The 23,040-nt window shown below is 43.6% G+C and overlaps 1 protein-coding gene across 6 annotated transcripts in view; it reads right to left on the reverse strand.

Moving 5' to 3' along the window:
- Dnah9 (dynein axonemal heavy chain 9) overlaps positions 1 to 23,040 on the reverse strand; it is a 341,979-nt gene that overhangs the window by 286,262 nt on the left and 32,677 nt on the right. For 5 of the 6 annotated variants that reach the window (XM_057773503.1, XM_057773502.1, XM_057773504.1 and 2 more), the window contains exons 8-15: positions 21,532 to 21,648; positions 17,153 to 17,303; positions 15,647 to 15,761; positions 12,648 to 12,716; positions 10,840 to 10,966; positions 8,039 to 8,294; positions 7,093 to 7,334; positions 2,068 to 2,203 (exon numbers count right to left, since the gene is read on the reverse strand). In XM_057773503.1, the coding sequence (XP_057629486.1) occupies positions 2,068 to 2,203; positions 7,093 to 7,334; positions 8,039 to 8,294; positions 10,840 to 10,966; positions 12,648 to 12,716; positions 15,647 to 15,761; positions 17,153 to 17,303; positions 21,532 to 21,648 (1,213 nt within the window). Of the gene's footprint in view, positions 1 to 2,067; positions 2,204 to 7,092; positions 7,335 to 8,038; positions 8,295 to 10,839; positions 10,967 to 12,647; positions 12,717 to 15,646; positions 15,762 to 17,152; positions 17,304 to 21,531; positions 21,649 to 23,040 lie in introns of those variants that run through there. The other variant, XM_057773506.1, reaches the window with a different exon arrangement.

Genomic DNA, 23,040 nt, shown 5'->3' on the forward strand with positions numbered 1-23,040 from the left:
AGTCAGGGCTGTGTGATGTGCAGTCGCTGCACATGGCACATTGCCATAGAACATCATACCTTAGTAGATAAGCCTGCATATGGTTTACAGCACTTACAAGATGTGAGAGAACATTTGAAGGCTACGGGACTGTTTGCCACACATGCTGGCATAGGAATGAAATCCCTACATTGGATAAAATGTAGACATCATTATGACGGGAGGACCACTGCCCTACTTCTTCAATGGAGGTACAAGCCAGTCCTTTAGCAGGTGATTTGCAGAGGATGTTTCTTGGTGGGGTAGGTAGCATATAATTTGTTATATATGCAACCTGGAGCAGATATGACAAGGAAGCCAACCAAAGCCATAGATACATGTAGTCTTGACCCAACTCAGGGAGGCAGAAATGGACCTAACAAGAACAATCTAGTGTCTTTATCTGTAAAACCTTGTTTTTGTTTTGTTGTGGGTTGTTTTTGTTGTTGTTTTTTAGTTTTGTTTTTGTTTTTGAGATAGGGTGCTTCTATGTAGCCTAGTTGGACTGGAATTTGCTATGTAGTCCCTCTAGCCTCAAACTTGTGTTTGTCCTACCTCAGCCTCCTAGATGCTAGAATTACAGGTGTATACCAGCATACCTGAGCTTAAATTTCATAGCAGCCATAACGTTCATGTGCTGCTATGAAATATTCACCACCCAAAGGATTTGGAAGGGCTGTCTGCTGAAGAAACGATGTTCCTATTCCTTCTGGTCTTCAGGGAAGGGAATATTACGTTGGTGGTCTTGAAGGAACACTGCCAGATATTCTCCATCCTTTCATTTCCAATCTTGTCTTCCATCAGAGGGCCAGTAGCACATCAGGCCATTCCATATCAACATTCAGATAGCAACTGGGCAAAGGTGGGGTCACTAACCCGAGATACCATCTGTGGGTACTGTCCCTAAAGTGGCTGTGGCATCATCCTAGGTCTAGGCAAGGGTTGGGTGGGAGGCTGCCCAAATTTTCAACATCAGAGAAGTCTGTCCAGTTCACTAAGAAGAGAACGCTCATGTTTGTAGCTAAGGGCTAGTTCTCAGGTTTCAGTGTCCCAGGATCTAGAAACCAACCTCCCAGAGTGCTTTGCCATCCTTTTTTCATTTGGGGCAGCCCTGCTCCCTACATGCAGAGATCACACTTTGCACCCCACCTTTTCCAGCTGCCAATGCCATGGAGCTGTTTTTTGCAGATACACTGAGCTGAACACTTTTACTGTCTGCATCCTTTCACGGACTGGGTATCAGGATTCACGTTGGTCTGCTAATGCTATCTCTGTTCTCGCTTATAGCTGACATTAGACACCCATCTCACTTTGGTCCTCTGCCTTCAAAATCTTCCTTTGATCGTGTATTTTGACCCATTCTTCAACATGACGCTTGCTAGGCAACCCAGAATTCATCAGCATGTGAAGGTCTAGTTTAATTTTTAGTCTTGAACTCTTCTGCCATTTCTATAATACCATTTACTAGCCGAGTTGAGATGTTCTAAGGATTTTGACTCTGTGTACCATGCCCCAGTTTGTCCACTCTAATTCAAAGTCTTTATCTCTTTTTAATAGCTTCAGGTGGCTCATTACCTTCTTAACATTTTTCTCCCTTCTGAGAGCTTTATTCTCTCTTGCTTCTTGTCTCTTTTTCACATAGTCCTGTTTTTGTTTTTATGTTTTCCCTACTTTGCCTGGTAACTTCAAACCTTCATGTTGCACAAAGGCCACAGAGCTAGAACATGTTCAAGACACAGAACATCCCCCTATCTGCCCACAAGTCAACTGCAAAGGAAACTGTCCTTAGTAACCACTTCCCATGACTCCAGCTCCAGCCACTCTTTTCCTAGACCTTGAGTTTGGTGGAGTCCTTTCTTGCTATGTGTGCATGTGATGTTTAGAGTCACGAAGCTTTTCTCTTTGCACCACCCTCTGCTAGTTTACTCAGTATCACTCACAAAACATCCCAGCACTTTGGCAAACCTCAACTGCACTTCACTTTGATACAGTAGCGACTGCTGCTGCTATCTGCCCAGTCATGGCCCCTTGCCCTCAGTTGATAGTCACCAGTGTTTTCTAGCAGGTATTTCAGAGAGCACTCAATGGCAAGAAAGAATCCATCCAACAACATGGAATCAATGTAGTTCACGTATGTCTTCCAGATGCTGGATGCTGGGTCTGCTGCAAATAGAACCAGGTTTTCCTACAAAAGAAAAAAACAGAAAGGGGGTAAGCCATGTTTAACAACACAGGAGAGCTGGAGAAAACATTACCAATAAAAACTCATACAAAAATAAACAACAACAACAAAACCTCTCAGCGAAGTTACACATCCTTACAGTCTATTCTGGCAAATGGAGAAAGAACATAAATAAGGTCTGTGAAGGAGATGTGGGGCCTCGTCTGTCCCTGAGGATGGAGCATAGGGTCTGGATGGCTTCCCAGGGGAAAATGCTGAGGAAATGGCACAATGTACTTTGTCAACTCTCACTGCTCATACTGCCGAGGGAGGAACATCAGAGGAGGAGGTATGGTAGGCAGAAGGATGACTAGGATTCAGAGCTGCAAAGTATTTCCTGTATAATCTTTAGAAATGGGCTGTGCTCTGTGGCTGGCACTTGATATTAATTAAAGGCCTTACCTCATCCCACTAAGTGATTTAGAAAACGAACCATATAAGAAATCTCTGTGTATGTTTCTTTGTCTCTGTCTCTATCTCTGTCTGTCTGTGTCTCTCCCCCCTCCCCACTTCTCGACCCAGGATACCCTGAGTATCACCATGGTAACAAGGTTTGGACATCAAGAAGTGGAAGCCCAAGTGTTCAATGATACTCGGCACAGACATCCATCTGCTTTTCCTCATTTTCATGAAGCCTTTGTGCTTCTTCCTAGGTAACCCAGGGAGGTGACTCCCTTAAATGGCTCACGCTTACCCCTTTGGCAAACACTACCACATTATAGGTCCTGCTGGAGCTTAATGATTTCACAATCCTGCTTTTAAGTGACACGATTGTAAGATTTTTAAGATGCATTACCAACGCCTTTACATCCTAAGTAGATTTAAGGTTTTCTTAATGACTTTAAGCCCATCATTATGCAAATTGTAATATGTGATGATGTGCAGGAGCTTGCAGGTGTTAAGATGTATGTTTCTCCACTAAGTAACGGTTAAGCTTCTTTTATGTGACAAACTTCTGTTTCACAAAAAAGGTCAGGCTTAGAAAATAGAGTCGATTTTTGATTAGACAAGACCATGGTAGTTGTAAAACAAACAATGAACAAGTGATCCAAGTACACTGTGCACACACATGTAATTCTCAGAAGGCTCAGAGAGGAGGATGGTGACTTCAAGGCAGTCTGGGTTAAAGAGGGAGACACCATCACTAAAACAAAATAACTGGAACCCAAAATATATTCTCAAATCTGGAGAAAAGAAGATCCAAGGAGCTTATAAACCCCATGCTGGGTGAGAGCAATGAAAATCCGCTCAGGCACATCATAGCCAAATTGAAAACTGAGAAAAGATTATGCATCCATCTATTCAAAGCAACTTGAGCTGGGTGGTGGTAGCGCATGTCTTTAATCCCAGCACTCAGGAGGCAGGGGCAGGCAGATCTCTGTGAGTTTGAGGCCAGCCTGGTCTACAAGAGCTAATTCCAGGGACATCTAGGGCTGTTACACAGAGAAATCCTGTCTCAAAAAACTAAAGGTCGCGGGACAGGGGAAGAAACTCAAAAAGAAGTAATATAGTCCATAGAAAACAAAGACACAGTCATGACCTGCTTCATATGGAACTGTGGGGAGGTGAAGGCCAAGCAACAGTGTATGAAATAAAGCCAGACTACATGGGATTCTGTATACAGTAAAACTGCCCTTCCAAGACCAGGCAAAATCAAGGCAAGTTTTGCTCAAAGCTGAGCTGCTGTATTAACATGAACTCCAGGAGACTAAGTAATATTCCTTAGATCTAAGAGAAATAAATGTAGATAGCAGCCCAGATCTCCAGGAAAGCGCACAAAGCGTGACTCTGCTGAGTATGTGGTTAAAGGGAGAACTCTGTTAATATTTCTAAGTTTCTTTTACAAAGAAGATGGAAAAATTTTTTATAATTTAGTCAATGCATTTCCCTATTGTCTTTAAATTTGTGTTTATTTTAGAAAATTTTATAAATGTGCATAATGTATTTTGAATACATTCACTTCTCATTACTCTCTCATCCCTCTCCCACTCCATTTTGATTCCTTCTTCTTCTCAATAAGTCTTCCTCATATTTTCATTTCTCTTTCACTTAAAAATTTTTTATTTCATTTTAAAAAAAAAAATTTAATGAAAAAAGTCTAGTGGTATTTAACATATTAATGATTGAATATGCTCCTCTAATACTATATTTATTACATCGATGTAGCATAGATGTTATATAATGTTATATAATCTTAGTTCTTCTATTCCTGTGATAAAAACTTGAGGGAGAAAGAGTTGTGCTTTAATCTCTTAATTCCAGACCATTGTTGTGTGGAAGTCAAGGAAGCAGATACTTGAAGTAGGAACGATACAGTCACAGTCAAGGGCAGAGAATGATGAAGCAGTGAGTGTATGTCAATGCTCAGCTCGCCCTTGCAGCTTCATATAGCTCAGGACCCCGCCTGTCGGACTTGAGCCTCCCATGCTTAGCGTGTGCTCAAATAACCTCATGAACAAGATTCTTCACATGCTTTCCCTGAGGTCAACCCAACTGAAATAATTTCTCCTTGAAACTCCCTACCTACGTATTCATACATGTCAAGTGGACCATCCAAGCTAACCATCACAAGGAGGAGGGGCTAAATGGACCCGCCCTGTTTAAAATCTCTATGCCTTGGGATGAAACCTTAATCAGTTCCTAGCAATGGAAGGCAATTGTGTAAAATCTGGAAGAGTAACTGGGCTGTCATTTGGATGCTGAAAATTATATGTGAACCCACAAGGTCATGGATGCAGAAAAACAGAGAAGAAAAAAGTCACAAAACAAACGAAAACACAGCAGGAATAGACTCCATTATATCCATATTGTACATAAACAATCCAAGGATTCCAGCTAAAAGGGGAATTGTTACTGATAAGAACACATTGCTTGGGCTGAGAAAGACAGCTCAACAGTTAAGAACACATACTATTCTTATAGAGGACCCAAATTAGGTTCTCAGCATCCACTTCAGGGTGGCTCACAACCACCTACAACTCCAGCATCTGGGGATCCAGTGCTATCTCTAGATTCCATGGGCATCTACACTGACTGGTCGACATACCTACAGACATACACATATACACATAATTTTTTAAATCTAAGAAATTATAAATGCTTCTACTATAAACTGGTTACAAAGGCAAGCATTTTTGAATATAGAGAAATAAATAGGTTGAAGGGGAAAGTGTTGGGAGATGGACAATGCAAATAACAGGACTAATGTATCAGGAGGGAAAGTTACATTATTATCAGAAAAAAACAGACTTCAAAATGAAGGAGTATAATCAGAAATCAAGAAGGACTTTCACAACGATGGCCCAGTCAGTTCATCAGGGGATTGTGATCACTGTAAATTATAAGTGAGTTTGTGCCAACAGAGCTCACATCCATGATGAAAAATTTGACAGAACTAAGGGGTTAAATAGACACATCTAAAAACACAGAGATTTTAATGTTCTACCTCCATCAACTGATAGAACAAATAGATAAACAAGGGCAGAAGGCATCCCAAAGATCCCAACATCACCATCACATCTCTTACTCAAATGATGCCACACCAAACAACAGAAGCACAGACATTGCCAATGCCCAAGAAATCGTCACCAAGAGAGACTATGGACTAGGGTGCAGAATAAATCTCAGTTAATCCCCAGCCTCTCTCTGACCACAGAGCTAAATTAGGCATCAATTCCATTAAGATATGTAGAGAAGTATGGAGCATAAGAAAATTAGAGCATACATTCCTAAATGATCACTGGGCTAACCAAGTGGCACATGGGAAACCCCGAAGCCAATAGCAAGGTGCAGCAGTTTAAGATGGCATCAAATCTCCTGGCGGTGGTGGCACGCGCTTTTAATTCCAGCACTCGGCAGGCAGAGGCTGGCAGATCTCTATGAGTTCAAGGTCAGCTCCTGGTCTACAGAGTGAGTTCCAGGACAGGCTCCAAAGCTACACACAGAGAAACCTTGTCTTGAAAAGAAAAACAAAACAATACAACGAACAAACTAAACTGCATGGAAGCCACACACATCAAAGAAAGAAAGGTCTAATGTCAAGACCCTAAATTCCTATCCTAGGAGTTTATTTTAAAAGATAAGCAAATACATCCTAAAATTACTAAATCTAGTACCAAGAAGACATCAAGAAAATAAAGTAAAAAAAAGTTCTTCATCTTTCAATGGCATAATTTAGGCAATTATCTCCTTCATTTAATGGGTCATCATTAGCATTTCTGACTGGACATCTTAATTGTGTTTTAAGAATAGCCTTTATAGAATAGTGATTTCTTCCCGACTTCTGACATGAGTCAACCTGCCAGACAGGGTCCATGGCTTTTTCAATAGGGTTGGGGCTGGCAGCCATTTATATCCCAATACTCACAGAGAGGCTTTAGTTGTGGGTGGTGGGACATGAAGCTGCCCTGACCACACTACAGGACAAAAAGCCTGGCTGTATTAACTGTGGCACTGTGAGTTCTTTCTTCTGATCATGACAGGGATGTCACGACACACTCTCATCTCTCAAGGCTCTTTAGAGAGAGGTCAGAAGGATAATGTGGTAGAGCCATACCAGGCTGCATGGGGGGGGCTTGGCTGGTTAGCACAGTGGATGATTTTGGATTCCACTCTGCCATCTCCTCCTAGCTTGAGGGGTTATGGGTGAGACTTGAGTTCATTTAGACAGTGGTAATACTGACACATTGATTTGGGGCCCCTATGATCTCCTGGCTTTAGTTGTTTTACTGTTAGTCTGAAGTTTTATTCTTGCCTTCAGAAGACACAGCATCTATTGATTATTCTAATGTACAGACTCCTTTCTAGCATTCAAACACCCTTCTCGATACTGTGTCTAAGAGACCAGTTGTTACCTGAACAAGAGCGTGAATCTTAACGCCAGATTCCCTGATGAGGTCGTAGTATTTTTCCTTGCGATCCTGCTGATCATCCAGAGAAAGTGGGCACTCTTTTTTCCCATCTTTTCTCTTAAATATTGGAAACACCCAGGTTTTCATGATGTTCTGAATCTCTTCCACATTGTCTTTTGTCTTCTGAATTCTTTGTTCCAGGTCATGAATGCTATTGGTTATTTGCATGGTATAATCCCAAACACCTGCTCCCAGAAAGAAATAGAATTAACTGAAATGGTACATGGTGGTAGCAAAGTTGAGGGGCTAGGTGCTATGATTGATGGGAGTTTATGCCTGAGGCTGTAGGAGACTTTTCTGTGCAGGTTACTTCATTTTCAGCAGAGACCATTCTTTCCTGACTTTATTAAAAAGTCAGCCCTTCCCATAATTCTGATTATACAATAAGACAAACAATCTAGCTATCACATACATAAGAGTTATCATTGTCACTAGGGAATTCCAGAGAAATTAGATGCTTTTATGTGGATCAGTCTTCTTTTGATTATAGTAACTTGCAATGTACTGTGGGTTGAAAAATGGTATTTCTTTTCACATATTGGGTAAAGTCCTAACATGGTTAATGGAATATTCTACAACTTTCATGAGCTAGCTATGATCTCCTTTTTGAACTCTAAGCTTTCTGGGGACTTTAATTTTAATTATCTTTCCTATTCCATAACTCTTCACATTTTAGATTAAACTTGGTGATAGACTTAAAAATCATGGCAATCTTACATAACTTGGGTTTTATATATTTCCCCCTCTGCCCCTGACAAATTCGTCTGAAAAGAGGCAGCGTTTTGTTTCTGAGCCAAATCAGCTTGCGGAGGATAATGAGAGGTCTTTTAGCTTCGCTGGGTTTTTTAGTCTCCACATTCCCTTCTGACTGAAGGTGGCTCCCTCTTACCTTCTGTTTTCCAGCTCAGTGTTTCCTCTGCAGCTCTCAGGCGGAGATCAATATTTTGCAGCTCTTCCTCTACTAGCGGAAATTCCACCTCAAGCAGAGTTTTCATAACCTTGTTGTACCAATTTGCCATCAACTCCAAGTTGGCCACAAGCTGCCGATAGAATTCCCTGGAGGAGAACATGGTTGCTGCTGTCTCGGGAATAAGTTTCACTTCAGTGGACTGAAGATAGCTCATTTCTTTCAACACTGAAATCAGCTGAGGAAAGAAGCCAACACAAGTAGCGTTTGCTCAGGGGCAGCAGGAAAGCAGCTGTGTCCAAGAAGGACCCAAGAATCTCAGGGGTCTAAAAGCCTTGGGCCTCTAGTTGACCTCTGTCCCCATCAGTTCATGGCATACAGCTCAGGGAAGGAAGAGCAGGCATTCAGCAGAAAGAAGATAACTTGGATGGCAGCAAGATGACCAGTGGTGTAAAATGGAAGAACAAGAAGAAGAGATACTGAGAAAGGAGCCATTGGCAACAAAGGGGAGGGCTTTGTTTCCTATGCTTAGAATATGTGGCTCCTGAGAAGAGGCTATGCTGCCAGAATATTCACCTGGGGGTGAATCACCTGCTTGAACAACCTACAGGCATGCAGAGATGGAAATGTAAACTCGGGTAGGTAGTATCTTCATGCATGCACCCATAAAGGAGCTATGCAGGTTGAGAGAAACCCGTGACAAAGCTGTCACATGAACTCAGAATAGCCCATGACTTCTGTAACCCTGATCCGGCGTTTCCTTGTATTCTAATATACTAGGAGGTGGGGAAAGAAGTCACCCAGCCCCTCTTCCCACAAACTTCTGTGAGCCCCTAGGTTTACTGGCAAATGCAAAAATGAAAAGCCCAGGAGATGAGATCTTAGGAAACACAGAGAGGTCCTGGCAGGGACAAAGCTTTAAATCCTCCCCATCTCCTTATATAAAGCCACCAGACACTAGCTTGCCTTCTAAGAGCTGCGGTCTTCATTGACAACTACCAGCCAGTCAAACTGAGAGTACCAGCCAGCCCTGCTAAGAGGACCAACCAGCCCTACTGAGAATACCAATCATCCTACTGAGAGTACCAGCCAGCTCTGCTGAAAATACCAGCCAGCCCTATTGAGAGTACTAGCCAGTCCTACTGAGAGTACCAGTAAGTTCTACCGAGAGTACCAGCCAGCCCTGAGAGCACCAGCCAGCCCTGAGAGCACCACCCATAGTACTGAAAGTAGGACAAATGCTAGCTATTTATTGGGAAATGAATTGTTTCCTATTTACTTTGAAGCATGCTCAAGATGAATATCAAAAACTTCAATATAAAAAGCAAAACCAGAATATGTGTAACTATTATATGTTGAGGTAGAGAAGATTATTCTAAACAAAACTACAATATAAGATATAAAACTATATGCATAAAATATCAGACAGGTAATAAAATGACAAACTAGAGCAATATCTGAAGATTAGATAGATAGATAGATAGATAGATAGATAGATAGATAGATAGATAGAGGTAGATAATCTCATGTAGTCTAGGCTGACCCTCACCCCTCTCTGTAGCCGAAGACAGCCTTGAATTACCAGTCCTCTTGATTTCATCTCCTGAGTGCTAGGATTACAGATACCATTATCCTCAACCTTCTTTATTTCTCATTATCTGGGAGTTATTCCCCAAATATCCTAACAAATTACCAGTAAAGGAGACTACTTTTACTAAAGAATGATTCATTGGTATATATGAACAAAAGAAGTCATTCACAAGAAATATAAAACCACAATGAGAACATGCTGTAAGCCCACCTTCACCAGTAATCAAATATATGCAATTTTATGGGGAGTTGCTTTTGTATCAATGGTCTAGAAGCGATATTAAGAAACAGAATGTATCCTGTTGTCAGGAGAAGGACCGAGTTCTATCTTTCCAAAGGACAAGATGACAAACTTTATTAAGTCTCAAAATGTGGCTATGCTTCAGGCAGTAGGAGTGACGCCTCCAGGACAGACCTGTTAGTTGGCACTTATTGCCCCCTCCAAGATTTATAAAACCTAATGTTGCCAAGGGGATGAAATAACCTTTAGTGGAGAACCTTTAATCAGGTCTTTCCCACAGGACCTTTCTTTGGGATTTTTCATATGCTGTCTAAGTAAGATAGATTTTTACATACTGACACTGATTCCCAGTTGGATTGTGGGTTCCTTGAAGACAGGAAAAAAAGGTGATATCACAGCTCTAATGACAATTCCAACATGTACTTCAGACCCTGCACAAGAAGCAAGTGTGGGAGGTAGGTCATGGAAGTCTGCGACCAAATGACGGAAGTTTCTTCACAATGTACTCAAGAGCAAGCAACGATGACTCGGTCATTTATGAACAGCATATACAACCACAGCTCCATACCTTCACATTATCTAGTCACAACATAGCTACCTTAGTTGGTATACATATGCTTTATGATGTGTGCACAATGGAAAATCATTTAGCAATGTATTTCTGAAGAAGCGTCCCTGTTATTATGTAACTCATGCCTGTTTCCTTATTGTGAAAAATCAAATCTACTGGTCAACCTGGAGAAAGATTGTGAACCTGGATAAGTTACAAAAATATTCTGACTGAGGATTCAACACCCCCCCCCCCACACACACACACACAAGAAAGTGCAGGGTGGACGTTCTTTACGTAGTTGTTGAAATTCTTTTAAAAGCCTCTTGACCCTTGAAATCAGCAGGTCCATGGAGGCTGCTGGAAGAGCAGTTAGGTGGAAGTTACCGTCACCCAGCTGACCTGTGGGCTAAAGTTGACAGAGAGCTGCTTGGTGTGGGGGTCACGATGCAGAAGTGGCAGGGAGAGGTTGTACTGTGACTTCTCCGACACTGTCTCACACCAGTCCTCATAAAGTCTTCTCTCATATCTGCAACAACCAGAGACAGCAGTCCCCTCAGAAACACCCTGCAAAGCCCCAGATCCTGGCCCTGCTCTGTGATACAAACTAGAAGCAGCTAGGGTCTGACCCAGCCAGGCTGAGGCAGCACCCTTCAGGAGCTCGCTGATCTTTACACGTGGTGCCACGGCAGTCAGAGGAGAACAGAAAGAATCTACATGGTCTTTGGGGGTGAGATGGAAAGTTATGCTTAGATCCAGAGACGCAGAGAGAAGATATTAGGAACAATGGCTCTCACACTAACCTTCAAGTACCCCATGGAATTCATTATTCGGTTATCACACATTGACATGACACATGCCATGTGTAGAGTTTGGAGACTATATCAATGAATTAATAACCCAGGATAAATAGAGTAAATGGGGCAGGGGGACCACAGGAAGATTAGCAGAATACACAACAGCAAAATCAGTCTTAGAGGGGGTAGTGGGTGTTGGACATCTGACGGCAGAGACGAGGAGCTGGAGGGGAATAAGGAGATCAAGGAAGCCTCATGGGAGAGATGATAGAGCAATTCTTGACTCAGTCCCATGGCTGAGCAGAGGTGGGTTGATGATCCCCATGAAAAGCAAGGGCGAGGAGTAGACGTGAGAAACAGCCTGAATGAACTGGGCACAAAAAGGGAGGGTACAGCTGAGGCTGGAGGGATGGGGGCCTGGGGAACAATGGGAACCTCTGAGAGGTTTCCAGTTGTTAGGGATATATTGACATTATTGGATTTGACCACAGCATGTGCACCAAGAGACACAAAGATGGAGGCAGGGAGGGCTGTCAGAAGCCACTATGGCAGTTCAGGCTGGAGTGGATCTAATTGTTTAAGAGTCCAGTGACAGAGACAAGGAAGAGAAGATACACCTAAGTATTTACAGGGTATCTGGACATGGTGGCGAACACCTTTAATCCCAGCACTCGGGAGGCAGAGGCAGGCGGATCTCTGTGATTTTGAGGCCAGCCTGGTCTACAGAGTAAGTTCCAGGACAGTCAGAACTGTTACACAGAGAAACCCTGTCTCAAGCCCCCCTCCCCCCAAAAAGGATATTTACAGGGTAAGGGGTAGATGTGTGGGTTCCTGGCAGACAGAAGTGCCACCAGCAACGGCAGACAATGTCAGAACCTGGGCTTTTTCTGCCTATGCCCTGCTCTCCAGAATCAGGTGAAAGTCAGAAGGCAGTACCATGTTGGAGGAGGGGCCTGTGGACCCTGAACCTCTAAAAGATCCACTGAGCTTTAGAGTAGCAACCATTACGGGCCCAGATGCAAATCTTTCTTTCACTCTCTCTCAAAGGATGGAGGCCATATCTGGAGACTTAGTTTCACTCTAGACGGTACACACTACTGCTTTCTGTTCACTGAGCAGCGACTGCAATCCCAGACCTCTCAGAGCACCGTGTGTGGCACTCCCGCCTCTCCACAAGGTTCACAGACCCAGGGACATGACACTGGGAACAGATGTGTGTCCAGAGGAGAGCCATATTCCCCCGAGACTTGTTTTCAAGACCCTGGAATAATCACTTACAAATTGCTAGGCTATACCATACAGCCCACAACGACGTTTCAGAGCTGATACAGAACAAGCCCTATGAACAGCAAAAGGCACACGGTGTGGGGGCGGGGCAATCTGCAGAACGACGCAATCGCAGACGCGGCTTACTTTTCTAACAGTGAGAGCAGATCTTCGCATTTTTGTATCATTCGCTTTCCTTCAGCAGATTGCAGGCACCTATCAGTTCACAGCAAAGGGGGAGAAAAACGAAAGACATACTATTAGAAGAAGCCCAAATTATGACCTGATGTATAAACTGCAGTCTACAGAGAAAGTATTGATAACTGGGAGACTGATGCAGGAGGAACATGCGTCTCAGCCCTGCCTGTGCTACATGCAGGGATCCTATGCATCTCAAGAAAAACAAAAACCAAACAAAACGGAGATGCGACAGTCTCCTGGGCTGGTTTTCAAAGGGCCTTGGAAGAGATTGCATTCTCCTCCCTGAACATCCTCCACTGGCCACTAGAGGGCATCTGTACATCCTAAAGTTCCAGGCCATTCCCCAGATTAGAGGAACAGCGGGACTCTACAGTGCCTGTGGGCTCCGCCAACTGCTCTCCTGGCTAAACTGGTCATATATACACAGGTAATTGAGGTTCCACAAAATATGAATAAAAGGAAAGTTGAGAGAGTAAAGAAAGATTCTAGGTTATATTGTTTTCTGGATATAAAGAAAAACCAGCCATATAACATTAATAACATTACATGCATGTATATGTGCATATAATATATAGGCAATAGATAAATGATGATTAATAGATAGATATATAGAGGGAGACAGAGAGAGACAAATACAAGGACACAGAAACATGGCGACTCCCTTTCCCAGGTACAGATAGAGGGGTTCCTGAAATCCGTCCAAGACTTGATCAGAAACACTGCTACTCCCTGACATGTTTACATGAATCCCTGGCCTCCTCTCAACTCCTAAAATGAGTACACACACAATGCAACACACACACATGCACCTGCACACAGAAACACATCACAAACACTGTTGTCTCATACATGCATGCAGAGGCTTCTGCCAGGATGCCGAAGATGGCAGCAGAGTGCAGGAGAGTCTGCCCTGCAATACCGCTATCCACAACCCCCCCCCACTTTTGACACAAACTGTAATAGAAAATAAATGCTCAGCTCTAGGGAAAACGGGTGAGGTATCTTTAATTTTCAAATATCTTCACACTAACTGTGTGGAGTCTGTTTCTGTGTATCCTGCTAGCAAAACAGGGAAGTTTATTGCTAAATCTTTAACATCCACTTTCTCCTTGTGCCGGTACAGGTTTCTTCACATGTTCCCTGGAGACTTCTACAAACCCCAAACTCGCTCAGAGAGAACTCCGACTGCTTTGCTCCCTTTGTGCTGACTGAGCAGGTGTGTCTCATCACGCTCCGGACCAGGTAGGTGGCTTGCCCGTCATATTCCCTTATTCCCTCACACCGCAGGATTTCTACAAGTCTCACAAGGGTCACATCTCAGATTTGGATCTGGAAGGACTAAGGCAGAGGTGCATGTGGTTTAATACAGAGCATGCATCAGGCCATGTTGCCCAGTGGTTTGCAGAGAGGTCACCGGAAGCAATGCAATGATGTTTTCACTTTACTTTGTGGTTGAAACCAACAGAATTCTCTCTTTTTAAGAAATGTTATTTTGTGTGTGAGTGTTTTGCATGTCTATATGCCTGTGCGCTGGGGTCCATGGAGCCAGAGAGGGAATTGGGTTCCCTAGACTGAGAGCCACCTAGCAAACAGTCATGTTATTTATGGAGGAAGCCCAGAACTAAGAACTAGCTGGGGTGGAGACTTCCAAGCCTGGGTACCTCTTAGGAACTGTGCTTCTTGCAGGATCCACTGAAGTCTCTGGTACAGCCAACCAGCAACTCATCTCCGCCCACCAGCCACCCGGGCCCAGAACACTCTGTCCTTTAGCTGTTGTTTCTAAGGCCATTCTTTGCAGTCCCTGCTCCCATGTCTCAGAGTTGGCTTCCTAGGAACCAGACCTATGGCAGCTAAGCAGTTCCTTTGCCTGGAAGTAGCCTTGATTGCCCCTGCATGTCTTCTTCATTTTGCTTTAAGGGGTATGTCCAAGGGGGCTGGGGGCTCAGTCCTGCTTCAGGCAGAATTTTCTATGGCTGGAGACCATTGGAAAGAACTGTGGGCTGGAAGCTGGAGCCCCAGATGTCTCTCAGTGATTTCTTGACTGTCTCTGGGACCAGAGAGGGGGGTCATTGCCCTTCTTTATGCCTGGTTTCTCTATCTGCAGCAATAAAAAGCTTATCCGGGGCAGAACAGATATCAGCTTCTCTCTAAGGGGAGATTGCTCATTTCAGAGCTGCTTGTCTGACTGGTGACCCTGGAGTAGGGGAGTGACTGATCCCTATAGATGCCATGCTTCTGTCTCATGTCTTGAAAGAAATTTAATCTTGCTACCTGAGCTCCGGGTCTCCATGGACATCCCCGACTCACGCCGATGGCCAGCTTCCAAATCCTTTGCCTTTGTTGCTCTTAGCAATGCCAAGGACTTTGAACAAGATCAAGTTGTCTACAAAGAAGGCATCAGAGGAAGATTGCCTGTCCCTGGACAGGAGGCATCCCAAATGCTATGTCTCCTCTTGCTTACTGCTGGCAGGCAAGAGTCTTCTAAGCAGCTCAGCTTCTAGACCCAGCCATGAAGCAAGCTTGTACTTTCCTAAGCTGGCTACCATTAATCACCAAAGGGAGTTTGCCAAAGAAACAGAGTCCCAGCTCAGATTCAGACTTGACATGAGAGGCCAGGGAGCTACATCTCTAACATGATCACACATCATGCTTGGGAACTACTTGTTATTTCCTAGGTACCCCAGCGGTGCAGAGTTCTTTTCCAAGGAAGCAATGTCGAGGGTCTCCTCAGAGTGTGAAACCCCTGTTTTGGTTTTCCTATGGCAGGCTAAGCATCAGTTAACCCTGAAGGATCCACATCTCAGCCCACACGTACTAAAATCATCACTGTTTAATAGAACCTCGTCTGGGGCTGAGCAGGGAATGATGGGTAGATATTTTGTTTCTGGGGGGGGGCTGGTGCCGGGGAGGCTCAGTCAGGTGCCTCTCAAGAATCAGATACTCACGGATGTGTGGTGTGTGTGAAGTTGCTGAAGGGACCCTGGATGCGCTGCCTCAGCTCCCGTGCCCAGCGGATGCCCCCAGCCACGGTGGGCATGTTCTTGTGCACAGGCGAGAATCCTGCAGACAGGAATAACTACACTGAAGAGAAGGCACAGCCCCCAGCTCCCTCCACCGCAGGAGAGCTTTTTCTAGTTATCCCTGCATTGCTGCATCTGTTTCCAGACTGACATCGCCCTGGGCCCACACTGAGTCAAATGCCCGACTAAAGAGACTCTTGGGAGAATGCAACAGCTCAGGGAACATGACTCTCCTGCCCAGTCATTCTGATTGTTCTGGCAGCTGGTCATTACTTTTCAGGACATCTCAAGAAAGTTTTCTTGAACACTGAGGGTTGAAGACAACTGCCTAAAACAGAAAGTTTCGTCTTTCTGAGACTCGGTTTTCTCCTTTGTAAAATGGGGGTGGCATCTCTTTTTTGCTTAGCGACAGTCAAAGGAGTTTGTTGGAATTCAGTCAGGTTATGAATGAACAAGCCATGTGGATTATGAAGTATGTCAGCTGCCTGTGTTTATTATCTCAGTCCATATATTGAATTTCTTTCTCTATAAACAGTTACCACATTTTAGCAAAGGGGAGATTTCACCTAAAGATAAAACCACTCCACCTTCGGTTTCCCTGGTAGGATTAAGACGGCCCACCATCTCCTGTCATTTCTAACTCTGCAGAGGAGCTGAGGGGACTGTCCTTCTACCTCACCATGAGCTCCACTGCAGAGGTGTGACATCTCAGGGTTTACATTAGCTGCAGACTCTATCTTACAGGTTTGAAAGTCAAACATGAGTTTATTTCAGTTTCATACATGTTTCTTGAGTCCTTGCTAGATACAAGGCATCTGTTTGGGGTCTGGGTGAGAGGCAAAATCATTTACACTGAGAGGTGTTTCATCACAGCATGTGAGCCACATTCCACCCAAGATGAAAAGAACAGTCACTAGAGGATTGTGGCCAACAGGTCCAAAGGTGGGAGAAGATGGTGTGGAGTGTGACAGCCCCTGGTTGGGCTCCTGCTAGTTCCTCCCTCCAGAAGCACAGTGGTTATGGCAGTGCAAGGCACAGCTAACTTCTTTCCAGGCATGTAAAATGTACATTGAGTGATCATGATGATCAGCCAGTGTGACAATAGGGATCCATTAGTTCACCGATTCTGCCAAGGCCACAGTGGACCAGTGGTACTCAACATTTCACTGCCAAGGCCACAGCGGACCAGTGGTACTCAACATTTCACTGATCTAGGTCACCCCAGCCATCTCATTATCCCACACTGAGAAAAGTGCAGGTCAGTGAACTCTGTGATCACCCAAGATGATCTGGAATTTCCAGCAAAAAGGACTATGCTTGTTGCCTTCTGAGGATGTCCTGTATCCATAAGTTATTCAGAGGAGCATAAGTGCATTCTGCCCATTCCAGTAACAGAACATATCCCTCATACTCCCCTGGAAACCGCCCTACCATGCTCTGCCTCCTCCTGGATGCGCTGACTGTAGAGGAGCCTCACAGCATCCAGGTCTCTGCTGAACATTCGGATGAGGGCCAAGTATTTGTGTGACACATCATGTTCTACCAGAGGCCTTTCAAGGAGGGTTCCCGCGATGTCTAACAGCTGTAGAGAGGATAATGACAGGCACTTAACCTTCCCGGGGCTGCCAACCTTCTGCTTCCTGTTCTGTTTTCCCCTTCTTATGACTCAGTACAGGAGCGATGCACATATGTTATGGTGGAACTCTAGCAGTGACCCTACATGGGGATATCTAGAACTTTTCCCTTCTCCTTTCTTGGCTGCTTAGATATTTGGGGGAAGGTTGGAAGTATTGGCTTTCTGAGTGAAGTTTTCACTCTGGCACAGGCTTGGCCTGGAACTCATGATCCTCCAATCTCAGCATCCCTAGTGTTGGAATTACTCATCTGTCCCACCTCAGGTACTCTGTCCTTTGTCATGCTGGGAATCTACCAAGATTCCTAAGGATTGAAATAAAGGAAAACAAAAGACATCAGGAGGTAGACTGAATTGCACACGGAATATACAACACATGAGGGAGGGTGGTTGTGGTGTGTAGACAGAGGTTGCTGTCCCACCTGGTCCTGCAGCCATTCAGTCCCAAAGAAACACACAGAGGTCTATGTTAATTATAACCTGGTTGGCCTATTAGCTCACACTTCTTATCAACTAACTCTGACATCTTAACCCATAATTCTTGTCTGTGTTAGCCACATGACTTGGCACCTTCTATCAGTGAAGCATTCTCATCATGCTTCCTCTGCACCTGGGTGACGGCTGCAGACTGAGCCTTTCCTCTTCCAAGAATTCTCCTACTCTGATTGCCCTGCCTATACTTCCTGCCTGGCTACTGGCCAATCAGCATTTTTTTAAACTAACACAAGTGACAAATCTTTACAGGGTACAAGACCATTGTCCCACAGTAGTGATGGAAAAAGATAGAAGAATGTTTCAGGAATGAGATGCCCTGTTAGTCATAGACCTGACAAGGACAATCTGAGGTGTTTTCCTGTACATTAAAATCAAGCCCAAGGTGTTTACGAAAAAAAAAAAAAAAAGACATTGTTTACTGATGCCCTGTTCCTGTATTGTGAATTTTTTTAGTGTGATGCTGCCTCAGCCTAAGTCACATAGGGACTCAGTCATATTAGGATAAGTACTAGTGTTTCTAAACCCGAACTCCATTATACCAGCGGTTCACAAACTCCCTAACCCTTTAATACAGTTGTGGTGGTATCCTCCAACTATAAAATTATAAAACTCCAACTAATAAAATTTTTATTGCTACTTCATAACTGTAATTTTGCTACCTTTTAGGAATCGGAATGTGAATATTTTTGAAACAGAGGTTTGCCAAGAGTCATGACCCACAGGTTGAGAAATGCTGCATCGTAAGCTCCCATTTCAACTTTACACTTCAAGTCAGAGGTCGAAAAAGAACAGCCACTGCAGGGCCAAACTTGTTTCATGGTACATTTTTCAAATGGTCTTTTTCAGAGAGAGAGAGAGAGAGAGAGAGAGAGAGAGAGAGAGAGAGAGAGAGAGATCAATAAAAATTGTATATATAAGTCAAGATTATACTCACAAATCCTACAACTGGAAGTGGAATAGACCCTATGTGTCCTCCTAGACCTGAAGCCCATTCTGCCACAAGCTCACACCACACCAAGGCATTCTCTCATTACTTTTTAAAATCACTACCCTTCAAAGTATGAGAAGGGGGAAAGACGGCAAGTGCCCAGAGATGGTGAGTCTGGCCCAGAATCTGAGATTGCTCTAGAAAGTTTTGAATTTTCAGGTCATGCCATGGGGAACAGAAAAGCACAGAGAAGAGTCAGTGTGTCAGGATGTTATCCCAAGACAAATAGCTTGAAGTGTTTGCTCAGTGATTCTAGGTACACTGTGAGCCTAAAGAAGGATACTGAATGTTTCCCAATGAAGTCTATAGGGATGGGTTTTCCTCCATAAACATCACCCAGATACAGAATGGAAAGTCCTTCTTCCATGTGTGTGCGTGTTTTTATGAGTGAGAGTGTGCACACACATGCATGTGCCTGCATGTATGCATGTGTGTGCATGTAGAGGCCAGAGAATTGACCCAAGTATCATTCCCCAAGTGCCATCTACCATTATTTTTTGAAAGAACATCTTTCACTGGCTTGGAACTCACCAAGTAGGCTACACTGACCAGCCAGCAAACCCCAAGGATTTACTTGGCACTGTATCTTCATTATTTAGACAATAAGCCTGATTTTTCAAAAACTTGAGCTCTAGGAATTGATCTCAGGTCCTTGCGCTTATAAAAGAAACACTTTGCTAACTGAACTCTCTACAGTCTGAGAAAGCAACTCCCTTTGATGGAGGCATAAGAGAGCAGCTGTGTTCTGTGTATTCTCCACTGTGTTATGGACTAAATCTTCCTGCTGAGACTATGCAGACAAGGGTGCTGATAGCCATCTTGTGCTACTGGCCCGAGGTCTTTGACCCACATGTTCCCTGGCCATGACTTCCAAGCTGCATACAATGTTAGATGATTGTGTAGCAACAACAGGGGTGAGTGACTGGGGTTAGATGATCTCTCTGGACAGCTCCTCAGATTCTAAAACCTACTTATTTCTCTGAATTTATATTCACTGGAACATTTGCACTGGGTGATGGAGAAAGGAAAAATTTTAATTTCCTAATGGTGAGATGACCAAAAAGAGAAATGGATCAGGCAGGAGGGACCAGCTGGCTGTGGTTTCCCCAGTGCTTTCCAAGAGCTGTTAAGAGGAGGAGTTAGGGTTAGATAAGGGATCTGCTTTTACGAGTGCACTTTGGGAGTCTGGCTACAAACAGAGATGTTTCAGGACTAGGGCCAAGGCTATAAAGGATTCCTTCTTCTTTTGATTAGAATCCTTACTCCATGTATTTTAAGAACTGAAAAATTTTAAACCTATAGATAGAGGTATGCTCCTGAGATAAATGTAGGTGTTTTCATAAAAGGAGCATCTAAAAAGTAATAGGAAGACTCCAAATACCTTCCTGAGAAGATGAATTCCCAAAGGAGACTAGACAGAGAGCAGTGACATGCAATGATACCATAGGCAGTGATAGAGATGAGCGCAGTGAATGACATGAACATCCTCAGAATGGCAGGTGCAAAGGGATTCCTAGGGTGGAGGAGAATAGTCTCAACACATGAGTAGAGTTACAACTTCACAGTGTTTCTGGTTTCTGACTCCCAATTCGTCATGACAGCTAATGGTATATAAGATCATTCTATGGACACATGTAACCATTTTCTGGTGTTTGAAGAGGAATTTCTGAAGTCTGGGAAGGTGAACTATTAAATAACAGGTGTTTATTAAATCACGCACACATTCAACAGCAAATGGAGCATGGAACATTTGGGTTATTTAATATTCTAGAATAGCATAGATTTGCCCATCCAAGGTTCATGTGTCTTTGACAATTGTCCTACAAATCACTTAGTCTATGAACATTTTCAATGACCAGAAATTTAACTACTTCTCAAGAATGTTCATTTCATCTTGAAAAGCACTGACAGAAATCCTTTTCCTCTTTTGAACCAAAAATGCCTCTCCCTGTGACTTTCTCCTGACTCAAGTCCTCAAAGCACCAGGCCTCTCTCCACAGTCTGCAGGAGTCCTGCCACACTCAACAGAGTCCTATATTCCACATCAGCTTTCCTGACTGTGCGGCTACTTATGCCCTCACTATCCTACACTTTCTCTAGTGTTTTCCCCTTTGGTTTTTTGAGACAGGGTTTTTCTGTGTGGCTTTGAAGCCTGTCCTGGAACTTGCTATGCAGACCAGGTTGGCCTCGAACTCACAGAGATTTGCCTGCCTCTGCCTCCCAAGTCCTAAGATTAAAGGCATGGACACCACTACCCAGCTTCTCTATTCCTTTTACCATTCAATATGGAAGAAATAGAGCCAGGGCAAGAATTCTTCTAGCTACTGGTGTCTGGGTCCTATAAATCACTTCTTGGTAAATGCTTTGCTCCAGGCTAAGTCAACCTTGCCTTAATGCTTAATCAACCTCGATATTGTTGAGCCATGCTTCCAGGACAGTCAACAGACTGGACATTTTTACTCTTAATGGCGACTTTACTGATGATAGATGTATGGTGTCTAAAAAGATCACTCTAATTTTCAAAGCATTTTTACATGTTCAAAATTCGTACGTGATCTGCCTGAAAAGCCCAATTATATATTCACACCCTCCAAGGGGAAATATTTATAGGAAGAGACTAGAAGGGTAGCCTTATTGTCCTCTGATGAGCACTGAGGGGGAACTCAAGGAGACTTCTGCTCCACTTGCACCAACCTTAAAGGCATGTTCCACATCAGGTGTATCATCAAAAGCTTGAATTAAGATTGTTGCCAATCTCCGGTCAAGATCTTCCACTCTCTTGTTAAATTCACGAACATTGTTTTCAAATTCCTGAGGAGACATCACATGCATGTAAAGAAACCATTGTTTTCTGCAACCCATTCTCACTACAGTCTTGGTAGCTAACCTTCGTGGTAAACACAGTCAAACCAAAGATTATTTGAATTCTCTACCCCTCACCATGTGTCCTAGCTCCTTTGTTGCTTTATAAAACGCTGACCAAAAACACTTTGGGGAGGAAAAAGTTTACTTGGCTCACACTTCCACATTACAGTCCATTGATGTGGGAGTGATTTCTTTTTAATCTGTTGCTTTCATTGGTTAATTAATAAAAAAAACTGCCTAGGCCCACTTGATAGGCCACCCCTTAGGTGGGTGGAGTAAACAGAACAGAATGCTGGGAGAAAGAAGCCGAGTCAGTGAGTCGCCATGATTCTCCTACTCCAGACAGACGCAGGTTAAGATCTTTCTTGGTAAGCCAGCTCATGGTGCTGCACAGAATATTAGAAATGGGTTAGATCAATATGTAAGAGCTAGCCAATAAGAGGCTGGAACTAATGGGCCAGGTAGTGTTCAAAAGAATACAGTTTCCGTGTAATTATTTCGGGTAAAGTCATGCAGGCGGCTGGGTGCCGGGGACGAAGCCCCACCGCTCCTATTACCACAGTCCATCATTAAAGGAAGTTGGAGCAGAAACTTGGAGACAGGAACTGAAGTGGAAAGCACAAAGGAAAGCTGGTTACTGGCTTAGTTTTCTGGCTTGCTTAGCTTTATGATGCAGACAAGACCGACTTGCTTAGGGATGGTTTCACCCACAGTGGGCTGGGACCTCCCATACCAATCAACAAGAAAGAAAATGCCCCACAGACATGCCCAGAAGCCAATGCAAGGGAGGCAGTTCTCCAACTGAGTTGTCTTCTCCTAGGAACGTCTAGGTGTGTGTCAAGTGGACTAAACCTAACTATGACACCATGGTAGTATGACACTCTGACCCAAATGGCACAGCTGAGTGAAACATGAGTTTGCCATCCACTCGCCTTCCTGTGTCCTTGTCCCTTCCACTTTGCGAGTTTCCTTCTCTCCTGTCCACAGTGTCAGCACACACTACTCTAGATTTTCTCAGCAGCTACAGCCCCAGGGGCACCTCCTTCTTGTCTTCCTCCCCCAAGTCAAAATGCTTTTCTTTTTCAAAGCAACCAAATTAATCGAATCCTTAGAAGGAAAGTAAGCTAATTAAATGAATACACACTATTCCTTCCAAATACACCTTAATTGGCTCAGATGGCAATTAGCCATTATTCTTAACTTTCCTAATTTAGCAAATAAAAAATACAGACTACACAGTTAAATTTGAGTTGCAGATAAACAATTATTTTTAAAAATTATCTAAGTCTGTTTTAATAATTGTCCTTTACTTACCAAACTTAAATGTGTCTTACTTCT

This window comes from Chionomys nivalis, chromosome 7, assembly GCF_950005125.1.
Source record: "Chionomys nivalis chromosome 7, mChiNiv1.1, whole genome shotgun sequence".
Lineage (NCBI taxonomy): Eukaryota > Metazoa > Chordata > Mammalia > Rodentia > Cricetidae > Chionomys > Chionomys nivalis.